Here is a 20828-nt window from a genome sequence, read left to right as displayed (position 1 = left end):
CTATCCCTCTCAATCCCATTCTCCTTTCTTCTTCCTGTAACCTTTGATGACCTGACTAATCAAGAACCTGCCAACCTTCACTTTAAATATACTCAATGAATTGGCCTCCACAGTCATCTGAGGCAATGAATTCCACAGATTCACTACCGTCTGGCTAAAGAAGTTCCTCATCTCTTTTCTAAATGGATGTTGCTCTATTCTGAGGCTCTGCCCTCTAGTCCTAGACCCACCCACCCTCTGTAAGAACCATCCTCTCCACATCCACTCCATCTAGGTCTTTCAATGAGAACTTCCCTCCACCACCATTCTTCCATTCTTCTAAACTCCAGCGAGTACAGGCCCAGAGCCATCAAACACTCCTCATACAGAACAACTTTTCTTAGATAAAGGGACCAGAAATGCTCACAAGACCCCAAGTGCCGTCTGACCAATCCCTTAAAAGGCCTCAGCATTACATTCTTGCTTTTATATTCTTGTCCTCTTGACATGAATGCTAACATTGCATTTGCCTTCCTCACCACAGACTCAATCTGCAAGGTAACCTTCATGGAATCCAGCACAAGGACTCCCAAGTCCCTTTGCACTTATGATTTTTTAAATTTTCTCTTTGTTTATAAAATAGTCTCCTCCTTTATTCCTTCTACCAAAGTGTATGACCATAAATTCCCTATACTATATTCCATCTGCCACTTCTTTGCCCATTTTCCCACTCTGTCCAAGTGCTTCTGCAGCCTCTCTACTTCCTCAGCACTACCTGCTCCTCCACCTATCTTTGTATCGTCTGCAAACTTGGCCATAAAGTCATCAATTCCGTCATCCTCCCACTTTTTCCATCTCACATCCGTCAAATCTGGCACCTGCCAGCATTTTCCATTAATTTGAGTGGGGTTTTCTCACCTAGATTACGAAGCCACAAGGAAGCTAAATCATTTTGACAAATTATTACTTCTTTTTCAAGTGAATGCAGATTCCACTCATTTGTCAGTTAAACAACTCTGTGGAGTCAAAACTCCTACGAACAATTCAAGAAGGTGGTCACCAGGGCAACTTAAGATGGGGAATGAGTACACACTTTTCTAATCCCGCCCACACCTTGAGAGAAAAAAAAGATTAATGAACAGAGGCTTGCTTATTTTTTTTAAAAAAGCATCCGGTTCTAGTCATGTCATTTTTTCAGCATTGCTTGACATCAGATGAGGGACAGAGAGGCAGACATTCTTGCCTATGTTGCTCATTTTAATTCATTTATTGCATTTGCTGGTTACATTTGTAATGAACAGTAACAATAAAGTCGACACCCTGCATTTCTTTAATGATAGATTTATATGACAGTGCAGATAGAGGTTTGTCTATAATTTTGTATCTAATACATACGCCCATTGTTCTCTTGCACCTGCTACACGGCATCGCTATTGTACCACGCTGTCAATTGCAGATCCAGCTGTGTATTCGCCAGCTGTGTATTCGCTTTGCACTGCTCTCAGTGTTACTGAAAGAAAATGCTATATAAACAGGTGACAGGCTATGCATATATGTAGCTCCCCACATTAGTTTGAAGTTTGTATACCTACTGCACTTTCATTACTTTTACATTTATTGGTGACAAAGGCTTGCATCTGCATTTATCCTTGTACATTTAATCTTAGCTTTCGAGCTACGCTCAGGGAATTCTTCAGGCTAGGAGGATATTGCATCCTTCCCGGTAGATGTCATGTGGGAGAAAAATCAGCAATGTGGAATCATCTCCTGGAGGTGGCACAAGATCTGTGACAATCTGGAATGTGACGGTGGATTGCTGGATTCACGAAGGAAACTGGCAGCTTCACCTTTCAAATAAGAGACGGGTGACCCTTTAATGGGCAATAAGGAAATTACAATGGAATTAAACATCATGAAAGGAAGCACAAAAAAAAACTTTCCAGAAAAACTGGAGATCCAAAGATTCAATACATAAAAGGAAATAAGAAATAACATTAACAAAAGGTACAGAAAAAATATTGATGAGCTTAATGATCTGCATTCCATGATTTGAAAGAGCTACCTGTAGAGATAATGGATGCTCTGGTTATCATGGAAATAATTTGTTTGATTATGGATGGGGTCCTGCAGATTAGAGAGTAGATAATGTGACATATTAAGAAAGAGCGAAAAGAGACCTACCTTTGTGTCAGCCTGACATAGAGTGCAGGGAAAGTGCTGTAAATCTATGATAAAGGATGAAGTCGTCTGCAGGAACCATTAGAGAACTAAAGAAAATTTGTAAAATGAAATATTATGTCTGAACAGAATCTGTGTGGATTTATGAAAGAAAAGTCATGTCTGATTAATTTATTGAAGTTCTTTAAGATGTACATAGAACATAGAAATCTACAGCACATTGCAGGCCTTTCAGCCCACAATGTTGTGCTGACCATGTAACCTACTCCAAGAACTGCCTAGAATTTCCGTAGCCCATAGCCCTCTACTTTTCTATGCTCCATGTACCTATCTAAGAGTCTCTTAAAAGACCCTATTGTATCTGCCTCCACCACCGTCGCCGGCAGTTCATTCCACCCACCCACCACTCACTGTGTGAAAGACTTATCCCTGACATCCCCTCTGTACCCTCTTCCAAGCACCTTAAAACTGTAGCCCCTTGTGTTAGCCATTTCAGCCCTGGGTACATTGGGTAAATGAGAGGGGACCAGTGATGTGGCATTTTTGTATTTTTTTTTTAAAAGGCTTTTGAAAAGATTTCATAGGAGATTGATGAACGAGGTTAGAGGAGGTGAAACAAAGGGCAAAGTTAGGGAGTTATTCCTGAGTAGGAATAAATGATCCTTCTCAGGTTGGCAGGTTGTGACCAGCGGTGTACCACAGGGATTAGTGCTTTGGTCCCAATAATTCACAATCCATACCTGGCAATGGGGTGGGGGGGGGGTGAAGTACAACACATTCAAGTTTGCTAATAACATGAAACAAAGTCAGAATCAGAATCAGGTTTATTATCACCGGCATGTGACAGTAATAAAAATTAATGGAAAGAGGGTTCAAGAGGAACAGGTAAATATAAGGTGACTGGGCAATGGCATGATGCACAGCGTGTAGTACTGAAAATTCTGAGGTAATCCAGTTTAGCAGAAACAAGAAGTATTTTATAAACAATGGGAGGTTGAGAAATGTTGATGTTCAAAGTGAACAGACTGTCCTTGGATGTAAATCTTTGAAGACTATCACAAAGGTTCAGCAGAGATTACAGAAAGCAAATGGTATGATGCCATGCAATGTGCAAGATTTGAATACAAGAGTAAAGGTATTGAGTCCCCACTTGAATATTGTGTACAATCTTGGTCTCGGTATTTGCTTTAATGAGTGAAGTAAAGAGTCATCTGATCGGTTCTTGGGATGGTGGGCCTGTCTTATGAAGAGGTATTAAGTAGGCTAGTCCTCTATTCCCTGAGGTTTTCTAGAATCTGAGGTAGCATTATTAAAATAAACAAAATTCTTAGCAAGCTCAACATGATAGATATAACTAGAACGTTTCTCTTGGACTCACTTTCGGCTGCGGTTTGATGTTTAGTTTCCTCAGCGCTGAGTGCTCTTTACCATTTGCATGATCTGATCGAGGCGCTTCGGTGTGGAACTGGATCTGCGACTGTGGCCTGCAGGCATTAACACAGGGCTGACTCGATGGCTGTGTCCGCAGCCATCAGCCCCTGGGCTGGCTTCACTCACCTTGGTGGCTTGAGGCTGTGGCCTCACCTTCGGGGATTCTGCAGTTTGATGGTTAGTGTTCTGTGTGTTATTTGTTCACCTTTCGTTGTTTGTGAGATTCATTTTTTTCCCCCATATATTTGATGATCTTGTTGCATGGGGTTTTTCTTTAAATGGGTCTATGGTAATTCTTTGTTTTGTGGTTGCCTGCAAAAAGACGAATTTTTAAGGTTGTATACTGTATACATACTTTGATAATAAATGTACTTTAAACTTTGTAAAAGGGGTCAAGTTGAAAGGTTCACAATTGCAAAATAAGCACAGCCATTTGGGACTGAGATGAGGGGCAATGTTTTCATTCAAAGAGTGGTGAAGCTTTGGACTTTTCTATTTTGGAGTTCTGTGCAAGCTCAGCTATTTATTGTATTTAAAATCAGATCGTATATTTCTGGATATTAGAAGAATCAAAAGACATGAAGGTAAGGAAAATGGTGTTTGAAGTAAAAGTTCAGTCATGATCTTGTTGATTAGTAGAGTACTTTCAAAAGAACAGAATAGACTTCTGTTCCCATTTCCTAATATTTCATATTTTGAGGGTAGAGGGTAAGGGAATATTTTGGCAAAGGATCAAAAGAAAGATTGCTGGAGGGACAGGAAGAAATATGAATTAATTTTAGAGAAGTCTAATTCAGCTGCAACAATAATAGCTTGCATATCTGTAGCTATTTCCCCTGGAGGTTCTTCTCAACCCTTTGCCTTTGTCATTCTGTGTTTAATATTGTGGAATTTTGATGCACCCATAGGTAATTAAGAATCAGACAAAAGAAAGCAGGGATCAAATCCAAAGAAAGAGATTGTAATGAAGATACAGAACTTGACCAAACTAATGAACAGTTTTTTCTATAAAGCTGATGGGGCAGGGCAATGAGTCCAGGACTTTTTAAGAGGATAGGCTTTCTGACTGGTTTGCTTGAAATGATTGCAGCACTGAACAGGTTTGACTTTGGCTGTCTTCCAGTATCTTTACACAACTACTGTCACCTCACACCTACATCCCTTCTCCATTCCTCTTCAATCATTGTACTACACTTCCCTCTAACTATATCACCTCTTCTCTCACTCTCCATTGCCAGCTGTCACCACCATTGTGACCCTTGATGCACCTGCCCACATTAATACTACATTTGATTGTAACAATCTAAGGATGTGCCACTAACACATTCCTTTCTTGCTTGCGGTAAGAAACGCTTAGCAGGAGCGAGAAAATGGCAATTGAATAATGCAAATGTCATTTTTCTTTTTGGAAGGGGGCATGATAACATGGCAATAACTATAATGATGGTGAACTTTCAGGGGGAAAAACTCACACAGGTCTCTTTACACCTTATCATTCCTTCTTTTGTCTGACCTCATAGGGCCTGCACTACAACTTTTTTTTGCCATTCTCAGGAGCTGCTCACTTCTCCTTCCATGCTGCAAGATTCCCCTTCTTCCTTTAAATTTTGTGGCCAACACCTATCTGTTACGATGTTTTATTGATGGAGATTTCCTTTCAGGTGGAAGCAAAGGTTTCAGGGATTTGCTCAAAGAAGAACATAGGCATTTGCCCTGTGCCTTACCCAAGACTTATTCTTCAACTGAAAGCACCTTTAATGATTATCTATCCATTTGTGTATGACTTTCCTCTGAGCAATGAGCTGTTATGTTTTCCACCTGACAAAATGACTCTATTTGAAGAAATGCCAGTAAAAGTGAAGTCAATAGGAATCAAGGAGAAAGCTCTTCCCTGTCTCACATCCTACCCCACATAAAAGGAGATGATACTGGTTATTGGGGCCCAGTGTCACAGTGCACAGACATTACATCAGGAATTCTTCAAGACCGTATCCCTGGCCCAACCATCCTTAGCTGCTTTGTCAGCTACTTTTCTTCCATCAGGTGGGAAACTTCACTGAAAATTACACAATATTCAATTAAATTTGTACTAATAAAATAGCCCATAATTTTACACAGCAAACCACAAACAACATTTTGCAATGGATTGATAAACAACAAGAGTCAGATACTGATCATCTTCGACAAGTGGCTGCTGAACAGTTACTATTGACTGAAATTTTATGGTGTTGTCACCATTGACAAGTCACAAGTCACGTCTGTGATAGAATACTCTCCACTTGGCTGACAACATTTGACTACACAGGACCAAGCACTCTCCTGCACTAGCTCCCGTTCCAGCATCCTAAACATGAACTCCCTACCCCAGTCTTACACTGTGGCTGTACTGTATGCCCTCTACTGAATGTAATGCAGTTACTCATTAATACTCTTGAAATACTTCCCAAACTTACAATCTCACCCACCAGGAAAGGGTAACAGCTGCATGGTAGTCTCACTACTTTGAAATTCTGCCCCAAGTTATACACCATCCCAATCTGCAAATGTATTGCTACTCATTATTTGTCACAGGATGGAAATTCTGGAACTCCCAAGCTACCAGCACTGTGGAGGTACTGTCATCAGAAGAAGAATGAGGGATAGGCAATGAATGCTGGTCTTACAGGCAGCATCTGAATGGTGTAATTGTTAAATAATAAACTCAATGTGATCCCGGTAGGACATGTTCAAATTCTGAGACGCTAGATGTGCTTAAGGAAGTTAACAAGGGAGATAGTTCTTCATTTTGCAAGTTGCTAGTGTCAAATGTTGCAAGAGTTGGCATAGGAAAATATGATCCAAATGATCACATCGTGATGCAGGACTTTGACTCAAAACATCAACAATTCCTCCACCACCCTTGACAGATAATGTTTGACCCACAGAGATCCTCCCACAATCTGTCTGTTGCTCCAGCTTCCAGTGGCCGCAGTCTCTGGTGTATGTTTTGTGATCCCAAAGAAGATGCCTCACCAGAAGATGGGATCACTTACTTGTTGTATTGTCAAGGGACAACTTTGAGAGACAACTGACTGCAGAATGATGATGTTCAAGCATCTAAAGGAACCAGGTATAAGAGGAGGCTGCTGGTGAGCATGTGTATAATGGTTGAGATTAAAGTTCAACGCAAATTTATCAAAGTATGTATATGTTAGCATATACTACTTAGAGATTAATTTTCTTGTATTTACAGTAAAAAAAGAAATACAGTAGAATTTATGAAAAACTGAGAAACATCAATGGCAAAAGAAAACAAACTGTGAAAATAAAAAAAATAATACTGAGAACACGAGTTGTAGAGAATCCTTGAAAGTGAGCCTGTAGGTCATAAATCAGTTCAGTATTGTGCTGAGTGAAGTTATCCATGCCAGTTTAGGAGCCTGATGCTTATAGGATATTTATAATATCCTATATAAATAGGATATTATATATCCTATATAATATATAGGATATTATATATCCTGGTGATGTCGACCTAAGGCTTCTGTACCTCCTACCTGATGGAAGTGGTGAGTAAAGAGCATGACCTGATTGGTGGGCATCTTAGATGAATGCAGGTTTCCAGAGGTAGTGCTCCATGTAAATAAATTCAAAGGTGGGGAGGGATTTGCCTATGATGGACTGGGCTGTGTCCATCACCTTCTATAGCCTTTTCCATTCCAGACCAGACTCCTGATGCAACCAGTTAGGATAGTCTCCACTGTGCATAAGACCAAAAGATATAGGAGCAGTATTAGGCCATTCGGCCCATCGAGTCTGGTCTCCTATTTCATCATGGTTGATCCATTTCCCTCTCAGCCTTATTCTCTTGCCTTCTCCCCATAACTCTTCATGCTCTGACTGATCAAGAATCTATCAAGCTCTGTCTTAAATACATTCTCTGCACCCAATGTCTTGGCCTCCACTGCTGCCTATGGTAATGAATTCCACAGATTCACCACTAAAGAAATACCCCATCTCCACTCTGATTGTGGACTTCAGGAAGGGTAAGACGAAGGAACACATACCAATCCTCATAGAGGGATCAGAAGTGGAGAGAGTGAGCAGCTTCAAGTTCCTGGGTGTCAAGATCTCTGAGGATCTAACCTGGTCCCAACATATTGATGTAGTCGTAAAGAAGGCAAGACAGCGGCTATACTTTATTAGGAGTTTGAAGTGATTTGGCATATCAACAAACACTCAAAAACTTCTATAGTTGTACCATGGAGAGCATTCTGACAGGCTGCATCACTGTCTGGTATGGAGGGGCTACTGCACAGGACTAAAAGAAGCTGCAGAAGGTTGTAAATCTAGCCAGCTGAATCTTGGGCACTAGCCTACAAAGTATCCAGGACATCTTTAGGGAGCGATGTCTCAGAAAGGCAGCGTCCATTATTAAAGACCTCCAGCACCCAGGGCATGCCCTTTTCTTACTGTTACCATCAGGTAGGAGATACAGAAGCCTGAAGGCACACACTCAGTGATTCAGGAACAGCTTCTTCCCCTCTGCCATCCGATTCCTGAATGGACTTTGAAGCTTTGGACACCACCTCACTTTTTTAAAATAAACAGTATTTCTGTTTTTGCACATTTTTAAATAATCTATTCAATATACATAATTGATTTACTTGTTTACTTAGTATTATTTTTTAAAATTTTGTTTATTATTATTTTTTCTCGCTCTCTGCTAGAGTATGTATTGCATTGAACTGCTGCTGCTGCTAAGTTAACAAATTTCACGTCACATGCCGGTGATAATAAACCCGATTCTGATTCTGAAATGGACATCCTTCTATTCTGAGGCTCAGTCCTCTGATATTAGACTCCCTCACCATAGGAAATATCCACTCCACAGCCACTCTAGAGGCCTTTCAACATTTGATAGGTTTCAATGAAATCCCTCCTCACACTCCTGAATTCCAATGAGCTCAGAGCCATCAAACACTCCTCATATGATACGCCTTTCAATCCCGGAATCATTTTTGTGAACCTCCTTTGAACCCTATCCAATGTCAGCACATCCTTTCTTAGATAATGGGCCCTAAAGCCACTCAAAATACTCCAAGTGAGGCTTCAGCAGTGCCCTATAAAGCCTCAACGTTACATCCTTACTTTTAAATTCTAGTCCTCTTGAAATTAATGCTAACATTGCATCTGCCTTCAACACTGACTCAACCTGCAAATTAACCTCTAGGGAATCCTGTATAATGACTCCCAAAACCCTTTGCATCTTAGATTTGTGAATCTTTTCTCCAGTTAGAAAATCATCTATGTTTTTATTTTTTCTACCAAAGTACACTTCCCGACACTGTATCCTGTCTGCCATTCTTTTAATCCAGGTCCTTCAGCAGCCTCTCTGCTTCATCAACACTATCTGCTCCTCCACCATCTTCGTACTGTCTGCAAAGTTGGCCATAATGCCATTGAACCTGTCATCCAAATCATTGACATGGAACATAAAAAGCAGATCCAAAAGCAGACTCCTATGGAACATCACTAATCACTGTCAGTGAACAGAAAAGGCTCCCTTTATTCCCACTCTTTGCCTCCTCCTGGCATTCAGCCAATGCTCTATCCATGCTTGTATCATTCCTGTAATACCATGGGCTCTTAACTTGTTAAGCAACCTTTGGCGATTTGTCAAAGGCCTTCTGAAAATCCAAGTACACAACATCCACTCTTTCTCCTTTGTGTATCCCACTTGCTATCTCTTCAAATAATTGCAACAGATTTGTCAGGCAAGATTTTCCCTTAAGGAAACCATGCTGACTTCAGCCTATATTTATTATCATGTTCTTTCAAGTACCCCAATAACATGTTCTTAACAATCAACTCCAACATCTTCACAACCACTGAGGTCAGACTAACTGGCCTATAATTTCCTTTCTTCTGCCTTCTCCCTTCCTGAAAAGTGGAGTAACATTTGCAGGTTTCCAGTCCTCTGGAACATTGCCAGAATATATTGATTCTTGAAAGATCATTACTAATCCCTTTGCTATCTCTTCAGCCACTTTTTTTCAGAACCCCAGGGGTAGACCATCAGGTCCATGTGATTTACCTGCCTTCGGACCTTTCAGTTTCCCAAGCACCTTCTCCTTAGTAATGGCAACCTTACTCATTTCTGCTCCCTGACAATCTCTAACTTCTGACAGACCACTTGTGTCTTCCACAGTAAAGATTGATGCAAAATACTTGCAACACACACAAAATGCTGGTGAATGCAGCAGGCCAGGCAGCATCTCTAGGAAGAGGTACAGTCGACGTTTCGGGCCGAGACCCTTCGTCAGGGCTAACTGAAGGAAGAGTTAGTAAGAGATTTGAAAGTGGGAGGGGGAGGAGGAGGAGATCCGAAATGATAGGAGAAGACAGGAGGGGGAGGGATGGAGCTAAGAGCTGGAAAGTTGATTGACAAAAGGGATCCAGAGCTGGAGAAGGGAGAGGGTCATGGGATGAGAGGCCTAGGGAGAAATAAAGGGGGAGGGGAGCACCAAAGGAAGATGGAGAGCAGGCAAGGAGTTATAGTGAGAAGGACAGAGAGAGAAAAAAGAGAGAGGGGAATAAATAAATAAGGGAAGGGGTATGAAGGGAAGGGGGAGGCATTAACAGAAGTTAGAGAAATCAATGATCATGCCAGCAGGTTGGATGCTACCCAGATGGAATATAAGGTGTTGTTCCTCCGACCTGAATGTGGTTTCATCTTGACAGTAGAGGAGGCCATAGATAGACATATCAGAATGGGAATGGGACGTGGAATTAAAATGTGTGGTCACTGGGAGATCCTGCTTTCTCTGGTGGACAGAGAGTAGGTGTTCAGCGAAATGGTCTCCCGGCCTGTGTCGGGTCTCACCAATACATAGAAGGCCGCACCGGGAGCACCGGACGCAGTATATCACCCCAGCCGACTCACAGGTGAAGTGTCGCCTCACCTGGAAGGACTGTCTGGGGCCCTGACTGGTGGTGAGGGAGGAAGTGTGAGGGCATGTGTAGCACTTGTTCTGCTTACAAGGATGCCAGGAGGGAGATCGGTGGGAAGGGATGGGGGGGGGACGAATGGACAAGGGAGTCGCGTAGGGAGCGATCCCTGCGGAAAGCAGAGAGAGAGGGGGAGGGAAAGATGTGCTTAGTGGTGAGATAACTTCTTCCTATAGATGCTGCCTGGCCTGCTGCATTCCACCAGCATTTTGTGTATGTTGCTTGAATTTCCAGCATCTGCAGATTTCCTCGTGTTTGCGATGCAAAATGCTTATTCAGTTCATCTGTTGTTTCCTTGTCCCCCATCTCTACCTCTCCAGGATCAACATCTAGTGGTCTGATAACTACTCTTGCCTCTCTTTTACACTTTATATATCTGAAGAAACTTTGGTATCATCTTTAATATTATTGGCTAGCTTACCTTCATATTCCATCTTTTCCCTCTTAATGACTTTTTAGTAGCCTTCTCACGGTTTTTAAAAGCTTCCCAATCCTCTAACTTCCCACTATTTTTTATTCTATTATATACCCTCTTTTTGGCTTTTATGTTAGCTTTGACTTCCCTTGTCACCCACAGTTGTGCCATCCTGCCTTTAGAATACTTCTTATTTGGGTTGTATCTACTCTGCATCTTCTGAATTACTCCCAGAAACTCTAGCCATTGGTGTTCTGCCATTATCCCTGCCAGTGCCCCCTTCCAATCAACACACTTCAAATCCAACATCCACTTTTTGCCTGTGCACATAACCAACTGGATTAAGCCAACACTACTCATAATGACACACACAAAATGCTGGGGGAATTCAGCAGGTCAGGCATCATCTATGGGAACAAATAAACAGGACTGGAAGGGAAGGGGGAAGGTGCCAGAATAAAAAGGTGGGGGGAGGAGAAGGAGGACTAGCTAGAAGGTGATAGGTGAAGCCAAGTGGGTGATGAAGTAAGAAGCTAGGGGTTGATATCTGGAAAAGACACTGAAGAAGGAAAAGGAATCTACTCGTAACAAGTTGCTGCAGGCTATGTTTGAAATATTAATGGCTAGAATTTTTTTCAGATCACCCATCACTTTCATCTGAAGCAGCTACAGTGGGAACTCTTTTAACTTCCAATATGCAACAATAAGACATATTGCAAAAGTCTGAAAGGAATTGTTAAAACTATCATATTCTGAATTGATCTTTTTTGAAGATAGTTGATGGCAAGATCTACAAACTCTTCGCCCAGTTGCTTTCGCTCTTTCCTTCAGCGATATTCCTCCTCAAACACCCAAGCCAGATGTAGCAGAATACTAACAATGGAATAAAACTTCCAAAGTGGCCCAGCTTAAGCACAATTTTTTTTCTCTGAATTCAGTTGCAGAATGCAGAAAAGTTCACTTGTTGTGTCATATGGTGGTGCACCGGGAGCAGCAGATGCAAGTCTGTTCGTTCAGGAGCCGGGGTTGGATCAATCTTTGCCTGGCATCCCATCCACAGCCATTCCAGCATGGGTGGTCCTGAATTGGCATTGCCTGATGGAGTTCTTGAAGCACGCAAGCCTCCACATGACGTCAATATGCTGATCCAGGTCGTGAAGGAGAAAAGTTCAATATTAGCCTTACAGTGTAAAGCATATCAATTGGGCTTACATTCACTCTATAGCAGCACTGCAAAATTCTTTCTGATGATTGTTTGCTGTGCAGAAGTATCACATGGCAATTCAGCTCTCTCTTGAGATGAGCATAATAAACTAGCCAAAACTTCAATACAATTCTCAGGGAATGTTATACCATCACAGATGGCGTTTTATTGACCTGACTGCCCTCTTGAAGATTGTGCATCACTTACTTTAAAATTAAAAAAAGGATGGCTCTTTAAGTTTAATACATCCCCCCTCCATCAATATAACCAGAACATTTATATGGTCTTGTGTGGGATCTTGCTGCGCAAAGAACTCTGGCTTTTTCTACACCCATGATAATGCTTTAGCTGTTCTTCATTGGGAAGTATTTTGGGAAGTTCCAAGAAGGACATAAAGCATTATACAAGGTAAAGGTCTTTGACTTCAAAAAATCTCAACAGTCTTCTAAACCAGTATAGAATTTTATAATATACTTAAATCATGTTTTAATTGACTACACGTCTCTAGAGTTCCCTAATCCAAAATGGCAAATGGCATATTTGTGGTTTCAATACCAGAAAAATTTGTGCAGAACAAAAAATTTCCAGACCTCTTATTTTTTTTTATCCCAACGTTTGTTTTATAACACTGATACATTGTAAGTAAGAACTAAGTTGTATGGATTTATCATTTATATGTTTTGTCTTTTTCATTTGCTGACTGTTTGCTTCCAGCTTTTATGTCAACAAAGTATTCTTGATAATAAAACACAGTAACAATGATGTTTATATGTGGATAGAATTAATACTGTGGGCTTCGCTCATATTCCAAGTTTTACAAAGTATTCGCCCGAAGAAAGTTTGATTTCACTCCCCTCTTGGTATGCAATTCCAAGGTCAGGGTCTGATGTGGCACCAGAGTGAAGCAGAGTAAAATTCCATGAGAATGGTTCTTAGCTCTGAAAACTATTCGCTCACAATTTTACCAATGAAATGTAAATCCAGTGTCCAGTACAAACCATCTCCAGGGGTTAACAGAGTTACAGATTTCTTGATAGGTCTTTAGTGGGGGTGGGGCATGGGGAAGAGTTTTCACTTTGATTATTAAACTTTCATTTTTCTAACAGTTAAGGGAAAGCTCTGCGTGCATATGAACCCAACCTGATAATCTTACTCTTGGGAAGAATAGTTGCACATTGAGGCAGGTAGGAGCATTGTCAGGTAAACACATTTATGCTTCTGAAGTGGAATAATTCTCTTTGTAAGCACACTTTTAAACCTTGTCAGCATTCAATGGTTCTTTACAATAAATATTCTCTAACAATTCAGTTTGTTCATGCTGAATACTTTAGAACTGGTGTCACCGATAGAAAGTTAGCAAAGGTTATCTGTGATGTAAAAACATCAATTATACCTTAAATTCTCACATTACAACTAAAGAGTCATAATAACTGTACGTCTATAAATTATGCGCCTATTATATATTATAAATATTTCTGGGCCGTCTAATTTTAGAATAGTTTATTCCATGATATTTAGTAAACGGTGGAATCCATAGCATTGTAACATATTCTTCTCACCGTCTTCTGAACATAACTTCTATTCCCCCCTGCACTATTTTTTAAAAGCGTTTAAGAAAAGACTTTTTTTTTCTGGCCCCCATAAATCCATAAGAAGTAATAATTTTGCCGAGGGGCCCGCGGACTGGATGCGTGTGTATGTGTACAGTAACGGTGCGAACATACTCCGCTCTAACAACTGGGGCAAAAGGTGCACTCCTGTCTTCCCTCTCTCTCCCCCTTCTTTGAAGTTTGAAAATGACAGCGTTGCTCGGGAGCTGCTGAACAGGCCGCTGTTACATTGTAGCCAGGGCAGGCTGCGCTGGTTACAATAAGTATTAAAGCTCCGCGAGCGACTGGCTGACTGACGTAATTTTGCAATGAAAGGATACAGTCTGCTCGGTACAGTAGGCAACTGTCAGGCGGCGGCGGCGGCGGAGCGCATTGTGCCCACAGCCGCAGCTTAGAGAGGATGTGAGCAACTTCGGGAGCAGGCTCCGTGCGAGAGTGTGCGTGTATGTGTGTGTGTCGGGGAAGAGTTGGAGAAGGCGGCGGAAAGAAACAACAGAAATCCCCCCCTCCCCTTCCATGTAAACGCTCACCCGACATCGCAGAAACACAGAGGAAGAGGAAACCTTAGGGAGAATTTGTTGAGCAGGAAGAAGGCGCTTCTCTCAAGCTGGAGCCAGCTAACATGGCGGCTGTACCAGTCTACTGCATCTGTCGGTTACCTTACGACGTAACTCGATTTATGATTGAATGCGATGCGTGTAAGGACTGGTTCCACGGCAGGTAAAAGGGAGCTTCCTCCCCCCCCCCCCCCGTCTCTTTTCTTTTCCTTGCTCCCCTTCTACTTGTTTAGTGCCTGAGTTGGGTGACTGGAGGGAGCAGTCTGCCGAGGAATTACGAGTTTGGCGGGAGGAGAGTGGCTCTCCTAGGCGAGGGTTATTTACGTTGGTTGGGAGGGAGCTGGGAGCTCACGGGGGTGGATTAATTTATTGGGGGGAGGGAGTGAGGCCTGGGGGAGAAGGTGGTGTTGCAAGCGTTTTGGGTGACAGAAGCTGCTTGTCATTGTGGAATTAGTGGCCTTGTGCAAAGCACTGTCTGCCCTGAGGTTCGGGGGGTTTGTCCTCAAGCCACGGAGGTGTTTCCCGTGTTTTGTTTGTGCCCAGTGATCCTTAAAATCTACCCAGTAACGGGGCTACAACCCTGTCCCCAGTGTAGACATATTTACCATATGTTTTACAAGTAAAGGACACCCCCCCCCCCCCATTTCTTCGTCGAATTGCTGGACTATTTTCTAGCTGCATTTACTGAATTATCTGCGCCCTCTGCCTTGGGGGACGTTTCCCGCTTTTGTTTAAATTGATAAAAATTAGCGGGGCCTGATGTAAATATTGACAGTTTCACTCGGCTTTTATTTATCATATTTCCACGTGTAAGTTCTGAACAGTGTCAGAAAATCTCAGTTGACGTCTGTTAATTCACTGTTGTTCTGAAGAGTTTGTAAAAGCACTGAGCTTCGGTGCTGGTAACCGCTTGATACTCACATTAAATGTCACCTGTGATTGTTATTGTAGTCTGCAAGGAACTTATTTTTGTTTCAGTCCGGCTGTGTTCCCTTTAAAAGGAAAATTGAACGTGAGCTTTGTCCGTGTGGTTTAAACGGTGAAAGTTTGAGAAGGATTTCGTTGAATACCTTTAGATACGTAGATTAGCAGAAAGTTTCTCCGGAAGTTTTTTTTCCTGGCGCTCGTCATACAGTGTGAAATACGCCGTGAGGCTATTTCGTCCATTTCAAAATGTAATGTTGGCCGAAACACCACGCCCCCTCGAATTAGAAACCTTAGGCCTAGTACTTGATACTTACAGAGTTTGTACTTTCAAAAGTTAACTTGTTATAAATTTAGGACCTTCAGAAAATGGCACTTCTTCTTCACTACACCAAAGGTTTCTCCTTTGGTGAACTGACAATCGTGGTGATGTGCCTAAATCTACCTGGATAATTCACCGTCCAACAGCAAGGAAATTGGATCTAGCCGGTGATAGGTGATTTTTATTCAGTAACATTCTTCATTCTAAGGAGATAGATGTGGTTCGGAGAGGGGGAAGTCACCGCTGTTCATAATGAATTTTGTTCAAAACTGAATTTTCAGTAGGGTGGTGAAATGGATCTGTGGCATGAGGTAAAGGATAGAAGTTTTATCTGGAACTCCAGCTGACGTGCTTCCATGTTTTAATCTTGAAATCTACACTGTAGATATTTTGGGAACAAGCTTACAACAATCGGAGCATACTAATTATAGTCAAAGCCTTATTATTGATGTGCAAAGGTAAATAAGTGGATATTTCACTGACAAAATGTGAAATCAGCTGTTTTTTATTTACTAATCTGTGGGGATATAGTTTCATAATCAAGATCATTTGAACAGAATAATAAGTAATTGCCAAGACAAGTTACTGTTTTATGTCTTTGGCTATAGCACGATATAGCTGCAATTGTTTTTAATGGTGGAAGTTAACTACCAGGTCACTGAAAACCTGTAGTAGAATTTAAACCAGTGTCACTTAGCAAAAGTGTAACTGTACATTATGGTAATTTTAGCCTTACTAATGTAGTAGTTTTCTTTGAAAGTTAAAGTTGCCTGAATCGAATGGTTTCTTCCTTAAGATGGTATAGAATGTTACAAGCATAATTAGCAAAATTGCCCGGAGTTCTGCTTGGCTGCATTGATTTATTTGGCATAATCCAAGAAGACTGTTTTTACTGATTTAAAAGATTGGATTTTTTTTTTCTCTGGGAAATTATGTTTGCTGCCAATATAAATAGGTAATTTGTTTTTTTTTTAAAAGATGTTTTCACTAATTTGAAATTTGTTTACAATGATGTGGTGAATTGATGCACCTTGTCTTTTTTATGGTAGATAATTTTTAGCAGAATTAATGCCTGAAAAATAATTTGCAAGTTTTTTTAAAAGTGTGTTTATAATCCTACCTGGCTTGCTATTTATTTTGCACCCTATGAATAATCTTAAGCAGAAACATAGAAATAACTTAAATATTGTGCAATTTCTGTTTGTTAGGCCCAAAACACAAACTTTCCACTTGTGTCTTTGATTATGCAAAAGAGCATTTCCATTAGTTAATATCTGCGGCATATTTTTCATCAAAATGCACAGAATATTGAAGTTCGGGGATGCTAGCATTAACAACATATTATCTGCAGTACATTCTCATGATTTTATTTTATGCAAATTTAAAGATGTGCTCATTGAGAATAACCACTGAATTATTGCAGAAACAACCACATTAATTCACATGTTGTGGATTAGACTTTAAGGATATTCATATGTACATGAAGTGTAGGTAAATAAATTGCTGTGGGTGATCTAAAGCATTACACAATAATCTCATTTAATTCCTCCCTTAACAATATTTTTAATTAATGGTTTCTTATCACCTGTCTTACAATCGGAGTAAAGTCTTCTTTATACTATATAAATCCTTTAAAGTTTTGAAATGGTAATTGATTTTCTTTGGGAATTAATTTTAGTATCTCATGCCTCTCTTTTCAACTGAAGTTGGATCTACACCACACAATGTATGGATTGTGGAATGTTTTATTCCACCCACATTAACCAAATCTAGCAATGGATTGCAGCTACTTGATCCTCTGACTTGACTCTTGGTTGATGGGGCTTTATTGAGTGTAAGGAATTTCTGCTAAAAAAGACAGTCATCCAGAGAAACTTTGACAACCAGCCCCTAGGTATACTGACAATATGAATGATCAGAAGACTGAATGTGTGAACATCAGATGTACTTAAATACCTCCAATAATCACTTTTACATGTTCAACTTAAACAATCAGATACTAAAAATATGAAAATAATGAAATACAATTAAATTAACAAACTTAATTCAAAAATGTAAATTACTTAAAACTTGATTAACTCACTCCAAAACAATCCTCCCCATGGAAATATTGAAAGTTCAAAGTGAATTTATTGTCAAAATACACATTTTTTAACCATATACTACTTAGAGAATCTTTTTCTTGCGGGCATTCACAGGGGGAACATCAATACAATATAATTTCACAAAATACTATATGGTTGTTATCAATTCTTGTCTGTTTACAATGTGCAAAAGAAGCCAAACTGCAAATTTAAAAAAAATACTGAGAACAAGAGTTGTAAAGAGTCCTTGAAAATAAGTCTGTAAGTCGTAGAATAATTTCAGAGTGGTGGTTATTGAAATTATTTTTTGCTATTTCAGGAGCCTAATGGTTTGTAGGGTAATAGCTGTACCTGAACCAGGTTTGTAGGTCCTAAGGCTTCTGTAATTCCTGCCTGGTGGTAATAGTGAGAAGAGGGCATGGCCAGCGCTCCATATAAATGTACTCAATAGTTACTGAAGTTGAACCATGGTTAATCTGGGAATCTACAGTACTCCTGCAGTTGGAATGCATGAAGACTCCCAATATCAGGGCTCAGTCAGAATGATGGTTGTGAAGATCACTCAGGAAGTTGGAAACTTCCATATTTTCACAAGCGTCATTCCGAAATAGTTTGCCCATCAGTTTGATCTCGCTTCAAATCAACGTATTTTGATATTTTAAGATCAGTTGCGATACGGCTTACATGCTGTAATGGGGTAGGGCAGCATTGCCAACAACAGTGTGTTGCTTCTGAATGAGGAGGGATACACGTTCTGACTGAAAGGGTTTGGAATATCACCACCCACCTGGACACATAGTCACTGTTGCAAACATAAGATCGTCTTCCAGAGAATGAAGCTGGAGAAAGCAACTGGCCTGGATGGTGTCCTTGGCCACGTCCTTAGACTCCATAGCTATCAGCTGGTGCAGATATTTGCATGAAGTTCCCACCTGTTTTAAGAAGGCAAGCAATGACCACCTTAAATGACTTTGGCTTGGTGGCTCTGACATCCACCATCATGAGGTGTTTTGAGATGCTGGTCACGGCATGCATTATTTGTAGCTTCTCAGCAACCTCGACCCGCTGTAATTCATCTTCACCGAAATAAGTCAAACTAATATGGCAGGGGGATGGGAACCAGTTTGATAGAGCTGAGGATTAGTCTGCAGGTTTACAAGTAGATGATGGATGTAACATGAATGTAAGGAAGGACGAGCCAATAATTGGGCACAAATGCAGACAGAGCAAAGAGTTAAATTGTACTCCAGAGGCAAAAATTCAAAAGGGTGAAGAAAGCAGGGCTGAAGGCACTGTGTTTAAATGCGTGTAGCATTTGGAATAAGGTGGACGAACTCGTGGCACAGTTACAGATTGGTCGGTATGACATTGTGGCTGAGAGAAGGCCAGGGTTGGACACTTAACATCAAAGGATATACTTTGTATCAAAAGGACAGGCAGGATGGCATAGGTGGTGGTGTGGCTCTGTTGGTAAGAGATAGAATTGCATCTTTAGAAAGAGGTGACATGGGGTCAGAAAATGTTGAATCTTTGTGGGTGGAGTTAAAAAATTACAAGGATAAAAAAAAACCATTAATGGAATCATATACAGGCCTTCAAATAGTAGCCAAGAAGTTGAGATTGCAAAGGGAGCTGGAAAAGGCAGTTAATAAGGATAATGACACAATTGTAATGGGGGACTTCAATATGCAAGGGGATTGGGAAAATCAGGTTGGTGTTGGATTGCAAGAGAGGGAATTTGTTGAATGCCTATTTGATGCCTTTCTACAGCAGCTTGTGCTTGAGCCTACTCGGGGAAAGGCTATCTTAGATTGGATGTTGTGTAATGACCCAGATCTAATGAGGGAGATTAATGTAAAGGAACCCATCAGAGGCAGTGATCATAATATGATTGAATTCATACTGCAATTTGAGCGGGAGAAGCAGAAGTCGCATGTATGAGTATCACAGTGGAATAAAAGGAATTACAGAGGCATGAGAGAGGAGCTTGCCCAGGTGGATTGGAGGAGAATACTGGTGGGGATGATGGCAGAGCAGAGATGGCTGAAGTTTCTGGCAGTAGTTCAGAAGGCATAGGATAGATATGTCCCCTAGAAGAAATTTTTCCTGAATGGCTAAGCTAGGCAACCGTGGCTGATGAGGAGGTTAAGGACTGCATAAAAACCAAGGAAAGAGCATATGAGGTAGCAAGAGTGAGTGGGAAGTTGGATGATTGGGAAGCTTTTAAAATCCAACAAAAGGCAACTAAAAAAGCGATAAAAAGGGAAAAGATGAATAATGAGGGCAAGCTAGCCAATAATATAAAGCAGGATACTGAAAGATTTTTCAGTTATATAAAGAGTAAAAGTGAGGTGAGAGTTAATATTGGACCACTGGAAAATGATGCTGGTGAGGTAGTAATGGGGGACAAAGAAATGGCAGATGAACTTAATGGGTACTTTGCAGATGTCTTCATTGTGGAAGACACTAGCAGTGTGCCAGAGGTCTGTGAGTGTCAGGGAGCAGGAGTGAGTGCCATTGCTATTACAAAGGAAAAAGTGCTTGGCATACGCAAAGGTTTTGAGGTGGATGTCACCTTAAGATGGACTACATCCTAGAGTCCTGAGAGAGATTGCTGAAGAGATAATGGTCATGATCTTTCAAGAATCACTTGATTCTGGCACAGTTGTAGAGGACAGGAAAATTGCAAATGTCACTCCACCCTTTAAAAAGGGAAGAAGGCAAAAGTAAGGAAATTATAAGCCAGTTAGTATAACCTCAGTGGTTGGAAAAGTGTTGGAGTCCAAGGATGAGGTTTCAGGATACTTGGAGGCTAATGATAAAATAAGTCAAAGGGACCATAGTTTATGTAAAAGGAAATCTTACCTGACAAATCTGTTAGAGTTCTTTGAGGAAGTAACAAGCAGAGTGGAGAAAAGAGAGGCAGTGGATGTCATTTACTTGGATTTTCAGAAGGCATTTGATAAGGTGTCACTCATGAGGCTGCTTAACAAGATAAAATCCCTTGGTGTTACAGGAAAGGTACTGGTATGGATAATGAAATGGCTGACAGGCAGGAGGTAGTGAGTGGGAATAAGAGGGGCTTTTCTAGTTGGCTGCTACTGACTAGTGGTGTTCCTCGGGTCAGTATGGGG

The 20828-nt window shown here is 40.9% G+C and overlaps 1 protein-coding gene and 1 long non-coding RNA gene across 7 annotated transcripts in view; one reads left to right on the top strand and one right to left on the bottom strand.

The window, feature by feature from the left end:
* Positions 1 to 1235: 1235 nt before the first annotated feature.
* On the bottom strand, positions 1236 to 14514 carry LOC140211025 (uncharacterized). Of its 3 annotated transcripts, none has more exons than XR_011889369.1 (4): positions 14338 to 14514; positions 11872 to 12135; positions 3536 to 3900; positions 1236 to 1850 (listed from the first exon to the last, which is right to left on the bottom strand). It is a non-coding gene; the product is annotated as an uncharacterized lncRNA (long non-coding RNA). The 3 variants fall into 3 exon arrangements; XR_011889370.1 differs by lacking the exon at positions 14338 to 14514 and adding an exon at positions 14128 to 14274; XR_011889371.1 differs by lacking the exon at positions 11872 to 12135.
* Positions 14101 to 20828, top strand: part of phf2 (PHD finger protein 2) — a 164180-nt gene continuing 157452 nt past the window's right edge. The window contains exon 1 of one of the 4 annotated variants that reach the window (XM_072280380.1): positions 14101 to 14527. In XM_072280380.1, the coding sequence (XP_072136481.1) occupies positions 14430 to 14527 (98 nt within the window). In that variant the 5' untranslated portion in view covers positions 14101 to 14429. The remainder of the gene's footprint in view (positions 14528 to 20828) is intronic. The other 3 variants (XM_072280379.1, XM_072280376.1, XM_072280377.1) reach the window with 3 other exon arrangements.

The sequence above is a fragment of the Mobula birostris genome, chromosome 16 (assembly GCF_030028105.1).
Source record: "Mobula birostris isolate sMobBir1 chromosome 16, sMobBir1.hap1, whole genome shotgun sequence".
NCBI lineage: Eukaryota > Metazoa > Chordata > Chondrichthyes > Myliobatiformes > Myliobatidae > Mobula > Mobula birostris.
Note: the sequence above shows the minus strand (reverse complement) of the source record. Positions and strands in the feature narration are given on the sequence as shown.